The sequence below is a fragment of the Oncorhynchus mykiss genome, chromosome 12 (assembly GCF_057628025.1).
Source record: "Oncorhynchus mykiss isolate SJ-2025 chromosome 12, ASM5762802v1, whole genome shotgun sequence".
NCBI classification, from domain to species: Eukaryota; Metazoa; Chordata; class Actinopteri; order Salmoniformes; family Salmonidae; genus Oncorhynchus; species Oncorhynchus mykiss.
The window spans coordinates 79,022,426-79,032,971 of NC_143033.1; the positions used below are offsets into that span (position 1 = coordinate 79,022,426).

The 10,546-nt window shown below is 43.8% G+C and overlaps 1 protein-coding gene across 1 annotated transcript; it reads right to left on the reverse strand.

The window, feature by feature from the left end:
* Window positions 1-3,602: 3,602 nt before the first annotated feature.
* On the reverse strand, window positions 3,603-10,440 carry LOC110538370 (protein Tob2). The gene is made up of 2 exons (XM_021625145.3): window positions 10,217-10,440; window positions 3,603-8,569 (listed from the first exon to the last, which is right to left on the reverse strand). The coding sequence occupies exon 2, from the start codon at window positions 8,286-8,288 to the stop codon at window positions 7,074-7,076; it is 1,215 nt and encodes a 404-aa protein (XP_021480820.1). The 5' UTR covers window positions 8,289-8,569; window positions 10,217-10,440; the 3' UTR covers window positions 3,603-7,073.
* Between the last annotated feature and the right edge of the window lie 106 nt (window positions 10,441-10,546).

Sequence of the window (10,546 nt, forward strand, 5' to 3'; positions counted from 1 at the left end):
AACGGCTCATCCGTGAAGTGGTAGGCGACCCAAGCTCACAGAACGGGACCGCAGAGTGCTGTAGCGCATACAAATCGTCTGTCCTTGGTTGCAACACTCACTACAGAGTTCCAAACTGCCTCTGGAAGCAACTCTGGAAGCAACAGCACAATAACTGTTCATCGGGGGCGTCATTAAGTAAGTTTCCATGGCCGAGCAGCCACACACAAGCCTAAGATCACCATGCGTCGGCTGGAGTGGTGTAAAGCGCCCAGCCATTGGACTCTGGAGCAGGGGAAACGTGTTCTCTGGAGTGATGAATCATGCTTCACCATCTGGCAGTCCGACGGACAAATCTGGATTTGGTGGATGCTAGGAGATGCCAGGTAGCGTTACCTGCCTCAATGCATAGTGCCAACTGTAAAGTTTGGTGGAGGAGGAATATTGGTCTGGGGCTGTTTTTCATGGTTCGGGCTAGGCCCCTTAGTTCCAGTGAAGGGAAATCTTAACACTACAGCATACAATGATATTCTAGACGATTCTGTGCTTCCAACTTTTTGGCAACAGTTTGGGGAAGGCCCTTTCCTGTTTCAGCATGACAATGTCCCTGCGCACAAAGCGAAGTCCATGCAGAAATGGTTTGTCGAGATTGGTGTGGAAGAACTTGACTGGCCTGCACAAAACCCTGACCTCAACCCCATCGAACACCTTTGGGATGAATTGGAACGCAGACTGCAAGCCAGGCCTAATCACCCAACATCAGTGCCGACCTAACTAATGCTCTTGTGGCTGAATGGAAGCCACTCCCCGCAGCAATGTTCCAACATTTAGTGGAAAGCCTTCCCAGAAGAGTGGAGGCTGTTATAGCAGCAAAGGGGGGGACCAACTCCATATTAATGCCCATGATTTTGGAATGAGATTATTGACGAGCCGGTGTCCACATACATTTGGTCATGTAGTGTACTTCCTATTTTGAGCGCTATCTTTGCTGTTGTAGTGTTTGCCCTTGGGCAGTCACAAGGTTATAAATGATTCCTTTTATTTTAGTTTGAAACATCTTGTAAAATACTTAATATCTATTTAGAAATTAACTGGACGTTAGCTTTTTGTGTTTCAGGATAATGAAGTCTTCTCAATGAGGTGGTGGGGACTGAATTATTCATTTTTACATGGTTCATGAATACAATTACAGTTACTTCCTACCAGATCTGCATAGAAAACTGTTATAAAAGATACCAACTCCAGGCTGAAACAGCCCTTCACAATACAAAACAGCCAAGGTCATCCTAAAAGAATAGCCTCTTTGTATGTGAAAACAGTCCAAAGAAAACTATAACGGTCTCTTTTAACAGCTATAATACTCCTGATAGGATAAACATTACTCTGAAGGCATTTCAAACTTTACCTGTCAAGTGCATTTTTTTCAACTCTTAAATAAAGATGCATTTCCTGTTGTGATTTTTAATCTGTATGTACCCATGTATGGGATATGTATCATGTATATTAATGAAGTGGAATTCAATGAAAGGTGAGCCCTTGCCTTGACCTTGCCTGAACAATCGACCAACAGCAGTGATTTTTTTACCAACGCTGACAGGATGCACATTGTGATGCTGGGAGACAAACAGGGAGCACATCACTCTTCTTGCCTCATGCACACAAACACATGCGCTGTTTATCACACACACACACACACACAAAACAGTGATTTGAGGTCCTCTGTTTCTGCTCTGCCTATCCCCCTACCTCATCTACATTAGTATTCCAATGGAGTATGAGATGTTGCGTAATGATCACATCCACACACAGGGGAGCAGTGTTGCATAAACACAGCCTAAAAGACAAGGGGGGATAGAGGAGAGGGGTGGTGAGGGACGAGTGGGGAAATGCGATGGAATAGAGAGCAGAAAGGCTAAGGAGAAAAATAGGGATTTGGTGAGAGAACAGAGAGGCGATAAAGGGAAGATGAGAGGGTGATGGAGGGGAATAAGATGTGGTGAGTGGGCGGTGAGGAGATAAAGGGAAGATGAGAGGGTGATGGAGGAGGGGAATGAGATGTGGTGAGTGGGCGGTGAGGAGATAAAGGGAAGATGAGAGGGTGATGGAGGAGGGGAATGAGATGTGGTGAGTGGGCGGTGAGGAGATAAAGGGAAGATGAGAGGGTGATGGAGGAGGGGAATGAGATGTGGTGAGTGGGCGGTAAGGAGATAAAGGGAAGATGAGAGGGTGATGGAGGGGAATGAGATGTGGTGAGAGGGCGGTGAGGAGATAAAGGGAAGATGAGAGGGTGATGGAGGGGAATGAGATGTGGTGAGTGGGCGGTGAGGAGATAAAGGGAAGATGAGAGGGTGATGGAGGAGGGGAATGAGATGTGGTGAGAGGGCGGTGAGGAGATAATGGGAAGATGAGAGGGTGATGGAGGAGGGGAATGAGATGTGGTGAGTGGGCGGTGAGGAGATAAAGGGAAGATGAGAGGGTGATGGAGGGGAATGAGATGTGGTGAGAGGGCGGTGAGGAGATAAAGGGAAGATGAGAGGGTGATGGAGGAGGGGAATGAGATGTGGTGAGTGGGCGGTGAGGAGATAAAGGGAAGATGAGAGGGTGATGGAGGGGAATGAGATGTGGTGAGAGGGCGGTGAGGAGATAAAGGGAAGATGAGAGGGTGATGGAGGGGAATGAGATGTGGTGAGAGGGCGGTGAGGAGATAAAGGGAAGATGAGAGGGTGATGGAGGAGGGGAATGAGATGTGGTGAGTGGGCGGTGAGGAGATAAAGGGAAGATGAGAGGGTGATGGAGGGGAATGAGATGTGGTGAGAGGGCGGTGAGGAGATAAAGGGAAGATGAGAGGGTGATGGAGGAGGGGAATGAGATGTGGTGAGTGGGCGGCGAGGAGATAAAGGGAAGATGAGAGGGTGATGGAGGAGGGGAATGAGATGTGGTGAGTGGGCGGTGAGGAGATAAAGGGCAGATGAGAGGGTGATGGAGGAGGGGAATGAGATGTGGTGAGTGGGCGGTGAGGAGATAAAGGGAAGATGAGAGGGTGATGGAGGGGAATGAGATGTGGTGAGTGGGCGGTGAGGAGATAAAGGGAAGATGAGAGGGTGATGGAGGATGGGAATGAGATGTGGGCGGTGAGGAGATAAAGGGAGCCAAGGAGTAGCTGACCAAGCATGTTAATGCCAAACATCGACACGCCATAGGGGAGCAGAGATGAGTGGAGTCACAACAGGGAGTCATGCAAACATCTGACAGATATACTAACACAATCAAAATAATCCACCGGCCATATTTCTAGGTGATGAAATTAGGCAATATTTGTCTGGGGTCTAAGTAGAAGAGTTTGTGAGATGAGCTATTTGAGGTTTTCATATCTGGGTTGAATTATTAGTCAGACTTCAATTTGTTTACATCAATATTAGAATGCATTGCAATGCTATGAAATACATGTTTATTTTCTACAACCTCGCGAGGGCTTTTTATACCGCAGGGGAACATAAATACTAGAAGAATTCATGATCACAAGTAGGACAACAGACACTATTCTAAATAATTTTGTAATAATTATTTTCCCAGGATTTGTCACATTTGACAAACTGAAAGACAAAAATGACAAGAGAACTGTATTATTTTCCATGCTTACCTTTGCAATTGTTTTATTACAAACTTAAAAAATAATCTGATACAATAAGAAAGTGCAGTAGTAAGTCCCCATTCCCATGGGGGAGCACAGAAAACAGGTCATTGCATTTCAGTAGTGAAAGGTTCATATACATCTACAGGGTGTACAGATCAGATACGAAATAGGAAAATTATAACAAAATACACACAAAAGAGAAAGTACTATATTAATATATCTTACTTTTCAATTATATCCATTTATTCTTAAATGTTAAATAGAAAATACTTCTTTATTACAACAAAATATTCCAAAGTGTTAAATAAAACACACGTAGATAGAATACAAAACTCTGTTTCTCACTTTGATTCAATCCTGGTGCTAGAACAGCCTGCTTTTAGTGTGGATTTAAAAACCAAGTATTTTTAATTACAATACTTGGAGAGGATAGTGTAATCTGTTACTCATTTTTAAATGCAAGACATATACCAACAGCCAACCACTATACTGCAACAAAACACTGTCCATCCTGTGGCCAAAAAGCCAATGTGAAACAATATTTATAGTCTTCCTGTAATCCATCAGAGCTTCCAAGTAGAGCAGCCCCCATCCTCAAACGTCACAGTCCTCTGGCCTTCCCATTGGCAGTCAGTGACCGCAACATGGCCTCCAAGCCACCACTCAAACCTCCAGACCTGCTTTGCAGGCACAGGGAATTATATACAGCACACATCCGATTACCAAGAGTAATCTGACCATTATTTAAGCAATGGGGGGCAGCAGCACTTTGGGATGCTCGTAGGGATTTTGGAAACCAAACATCTCACTGAATCAACAAGCACAAATAAAAAATAGCTCTATCCATCACCAGCCTGTCCACCAGGATTGACCAGTCACTGATCATAATAAACAGCACATTCAATGACGATCCTCCTCCTAAACCTACTTGAAACTCTTGACTTGAAGAAATGTATTGGAATATTTGTGGTTTAAAAGGGCTAAGACCCCCCCACAATTGTGGTCTAAAATAGTTACACATTGCACTGGACCAGGGTCAGTGTCTGTGAGTAAAGACAGTCTTAGTTATGGCTATAGTAGCGGGAGCAGGGGAATGTTACCACAAAATGGACGTGAGGTGAATACTCATCAAGGATTAGACTGCAGGAACGGGTTTTTTGCTTTCCCTCAGTCTGTGTGAGAATGAAATGGGCAGCCAATTCAGTCACAGTAGGACTGTTCAAACACACAAATAAGGTTAGTGGTATAAAGCAAAGATGTATGGCACTGGACAATATATAGATGGAATATGAATGACTAAGGGACAAAATTAGTAACATATGAGCACTACTAAGGGGATTTGGTTTAAATGTGGAGATTTTGGTTTAAGTGTACAAACAGAAATCTTACACAAGTTATCAGACTGCCCTTAGAAACAGACTGAAAATGATGCTGTCAGACTCTCCACCCATTGTAAACATTCATCTCTGAAGCTCTTCAAAACCCCAATTTAACAAATTACATTTACCCGTCTTTTATTGGACAAATTCTGTACAAGGTACAATCCACATTCAATACTTTATTTTATACATCTTTATTTTTATTCCCAACTTGCATATATATTTAGTTATTTTTGTAAAAAATAACTTCACCACATAACTAAACAAAGGAAACCTGAACATAATATATACATATTCCTACTGTTATAACATCTCGCTCTCAACTTTACAAATGTACTTAATTACTTTTGAAAAAAAACATAGGAAAAATATAGAAATTTTTAAATAAATTACAAATGTAAAAATGACCCCTTCCCTCACAACCATTACATTTATAAAGAGATCCTCCCCTCCCAACCCCTGGACGGAAAGATAAATAAACAGTTTGAATGACACGCATATGACCAACAATCACAGCAATTACCAGTGTACTTATGTTAGCTTATACACAGATGTTAACATGGCACAATCTAGAAAACATTCAGATGGATAGGGACACTCCCCCTTCTATCCAAATACAAATCTCATTGGAACAGAACCAACATTTCTTAGCAGATGCAGCTGGAACATAATGGGCCAATAAGAAGAAAAAAAATATGTTTAGCGCCTTACATGACTGGTGGGGGTGGGGGGGTCACATGGCATCTATAGCCCAATAATATAAAGTGCTGGATGGCTCAAAAGGAAAGGTGGGGGCTGCCTGAACCCTGGTGACAATTACTGCCCCCTCGATTACCTATATGGAGCCAGGGTATCACCACCACCTATATGAGAATGATCTGACATGGCATCATAAAGTGACAAAAACACAGGTTTAGTTAACATTCATAGTCCTGGAAATTGAAAAGGAAAACAGCTTTCATTATATGATGCTGGTCTCCCACTGGAGCAGCAACTGGAACAGAGATAATTAAGGGGTTAAAGAGCAGGGGACCTAGCGTGGGCCTTTGGCTGCAACGCCACTAAAGTTCTACAGAAACGTGCTCCGGGTTTTAAAGTGTCAGTCTAAAGCCATTGCACCCAAGATGCCAAAAAGTGTTTAAATATCGATGCCCCTGCCTTGCCATCCCTTTTTCCTCTCCTTACTCTCTCCCGAGTAAGACCTCTCCTTCATAGTCACGCTAAGCCAGTCATCACAATCCCCATTGCTTAGCAGCATCCTATTCCCCTCCAACAACGCCCGTTCACCTTCACACACAGCTGACAGATCCGGTCTGTGTGTGTCTGTGTGAGATTAGTACATCATTATATCCGAAGACAAAGATCAACTTGCCTCACATTCACCAAGGTTCGCTGACCTCCCTGGCAGTAATTATTTCTGTCATGACAGATACATTTCCTCATACCCTGCACATTAAACCCTCCCTTTTCCCAAGACACTACACACAGGCTCCCTTTCTAAACAAGTCCATGACCAGATTTCAGAGCTGATGAATGGCAAATACTGATACCTCACGCCAAACCAATTCAGACATGTTTCAAGGCTCTAGTAACAGACTCACTATATTCACAATGACCATAAGCCACAGAAGAGCACATTTAACACTTGTTAGCATGAATAAGACATCACCAAACCCGCACAAACCCCTCTGTGCATTTTTGGTAACTAAGGCCGAGCAGATTGCAAAGCGCTAAGCTTTCCAAAGCCATTTTACAGGACATTGGTCCTTTTTCACAGCATAACTACCATACTGCTGTCAATAGACCAAAGCTGAAGGGCATTTTACTCTGCTGAACATTCAATGAAAATTATGTATGTGCAATAGGAGGCTGGTTACTCCTCTGGTTAGAGAAACTGAAATCAAAATCCACAAAAAAAAATCATGAATGATATGGAAATAATCATATTGAAATATATAGTGGAGGTTGTAGTAGTAATAAAACGAATTCTACGCTGTAGTATCAGTAAGAACAATTTTCAAAAAAAAAATACTTGAGCTTTACCGCCCTACTGCTGCAACAGAAATACTCATAAGAAAGGCTTAGTTGGCCAGCACCACTGGCTGGAAGGCCTGGCTGGGATATTGCAGGTTATACCCCCCTATACCCTCCACAAATGAGGGCTTCTCAATGTAAGAAATCCCACCGCTACCACCAATGATGCCAACAGCTGGACCAGGTGGGGGGCTGGAGAATGGCTCAAATGAGGGGTGGGAGTGGGTGGGGTGAGGGTGCTGGAAGGGGCTTGAGTGTGGTAGTATGGGCGGAGCATCGCTGTCAAAGTATAGGGGCCCTGGGGATGCCGGGTAAACAAACTCTTTGGCATTAGGGGAGAGCTGGCTGGGGATCTGAGCCCCCAGGGAGTGCAGGGAGACTGAGAGGGGCTTGTGTTTCAGCAGCCCTGGGGGAGAGATGTTGGTAGGGGAACGGGCGAGCATCCTCTGTGGCGGGGGCACGCCTACACCCGAGCCGCCAGCCGATCCGGAACCACCACACTTCTTCATCTTAGTGGAGCCAAATTTTGTGGCGGCAAAACTGGCCGTGGTGAAGGTGATGGGCTGCAGCGGTAGACGGGTGCTGGGCAGTGCGGTCGTTGGCTGCTGAGAGGGGAGGTAAGGGAGTGCCCCACTTGGAGGGGAAGGTGTGGATGTGTTAGAGTGGGCCGTTGGGTTCGTGGGTGTGCTGGAGCTGGGATAGCTGAAAATCACTGGGCAGGATGAGGCTGAGAGAGGTGTGGGTGAGCTGGAGAGGGAAGGAAGCAGAACTGGAGATATCTGGGCTCCAATTGGAACAAACACCTGGGCGTCAGGGTTGAAACCTAAGCTCTTGGCCTCCTCTACCTCCATGTCCCCTTTACTCACTCCACTTACTACTTCCACCATTTCGCCTTCCCCACCTAAGCCAGATGGATCCTCCAAGTACAGGACCTTAACGGCTCCATTCTCCCCGATTTGGTAGGACACCTCATAGGGGTCAATCCACACACTCAGCTCAGGGGGGACATTGGCACGCACTTCCTCTGTGTCCAGTCCACTTCTCCTGGCAGCTAGCTCCACCACTGGGTCCCTGGGGGCCCCTAGGTGCAAGCAGCGGAAGGCAGAGCCCCGCAAAGGAGCTTCAGGGTACCAGTGGCCTTCATAGCGCGACAACAGTATCCGCTCCAACTCCTCCCCGAAGAGGTCAGCACGACGACGGGGCAGTTTGTTGTACAGGTAGGACACAATGAAATTCAGAGCTACCTTTACCTCTAACTGCATGACTGTATCTGGCCAATGCAGTCTGGATAGCCAGGTATTCAAATCAAGCCCAAAATTAGACTATACTGGAACAGTTATCTCTGGCTTGTAGAGAGAGGTCTGATGTTTTCTTCTCCACTACATGTACTGCAGGTCAGTTGAAATCCGGCAGAATCTTTAAACCTCTTCCTGGGTGGTCAACATGGACAGACTTGGTGGCCAGGAGGCCAAAACCTAGTCCAACCAGTTGTTTTCAGTTGCCAGGTAACAAGACTTGACAGGTAACGAGATGAGGAGTCCAACTGGTGGAAAAATAAAAACATGGTGTTATTTCTAGGAAGATAAAAGGCAGACCAAATAGGTTCAACAGAAGGGATAATGAGAGAGTGAATGGGTTAGCCAGCCAACATGGAGGGAAGTAACAGCTGCAGTGATCAAGGCAGAAAACCATGATCATCTGCTTCTGCCAGATGCTCCACTACTCAGGATTACACAATTAGAGAAAGTTCAAAATCAAACAGTGTAGGTGCGAGAGAAGGCTGTGGGTGTACAGTTCACATGTAGGCATGTTTTGCATACTGTAAGTGGCAAGGTACTGGCTACAGTGCATAAAAGACACCATTTCCCACCATGCAGCACTATTAACGTCATCACAACACGTGCAATACATAGTCCACCTACGCACCATAAACATTGCCCAGCAGGCAGGATTACCCAGCAAGCTAAATTTAACAACTGTATACTTGAGATCTACGAGAACATGGTTATAATGTATGCATCAAGGACGATTAATTTTATATTGTGAATCAGATTAGCTTGAGAAAAAATATAATTATTGATATGAGATATAGCTACTCTGTTTGCAGGCAGAACATTGCATCGATGGCTAGAAGATGGGCAAGAACAAGACAATACACAACCTGACTTCGCTTCTTATTTAAGACAGTATTTTATTTGTGTTAAATCTATGAAGAAGCTCATTTGGAGAGGTGTGAAACCATTCAATTGGAGATGTTTGGCAGACGGCAAACAAACTTTCATGACTACATTTAAATCAATGATAATTAAGTTTACAGTACAGCTTCAAAAAGCATTAACCACCATAGTCATTTCCCATATCCAATGTCATTCAATGTCATCCCTACAAAGCTGTTTTTTCATCTTTTCATATGCAGCTGGGACTTTACGTTCAGTACAAAGTAAAACCTGTCATGTATCAAAATGGATCCTAGTTAATTTTGACAATTGACCTATAATGCATACACTGTATTAGTTAATGCAACATTACTCAACCATGAACATGTTTGTTTGTCATGGTTGTGTCCTACTACTAAGTAGACTACACAAGCCAACAGTAGCTACATGACCTAATCTGATAGTTGACATTGTTTACAGTGCATCATCACCACCATAAAGCACACATCTGTCCACTCACTGTAACAACGTGGCAAGCTTATTCAAGTGAAAACTATAGCTGTATATAGTAACAGAACACATTTCCCTAATAAGGACACATACACTATTCTAACAAACTGGAAGACCTTCATTTATTTACAATTCCAATTTGTAAGGAGACTAATTAAGTGGTGAATGTTGCAGTCTCATGTCATTATATCGACACATGAGCAGGACTACAATAGCTCAATAATAAATTGGTCCTGCCCGAAAACAGGAAGAAATGGATTAGCTGTATATGAGAAGAATAAACACGACTCGAATCTCAAATACGAGTTTGAGTGGGTCTGTCTAAAAATAAAAATAATCTAAAATGGATGACAGAACCAATTACAGTCTGTTTCTCAAAAGGCAGGGCATATTTTGAGAGTCCTAAAGCCTCTTTGATTAAATCATGAGGATGCACCATCTAGCCAAATGTACGGTTATGGCAGATAAATAAAAATGTATGTCAATGCCATACATGTTTATATGCGGACGCTGTGTATACTTACTAATGCAGCTTGTGTTCAGTTCCTGCGGTTTTAATTCCCGTATTTTACATTGCATTTGAAGGTGATGTGGCTTTTCAAAGTAGTTGTTTAGAGGCAGATATAATGTGGTGTGTTAAATGGGTATTGAAACGTATTCTCTTCATACGGTCTCCATTTCCACAACCGACAGGATGACCAAAAACTGCCCGAGAAAACTTTGGTGTTTGACAACCTTGCGCATTTATACAGGACTATTTCGCCCACACCCCCTGTTCTATGACGTTGGTCTGAATAGGGACTACTTTCTTGATACTTTTGTAATGTACACTATCAAATAAACTCATACACTCC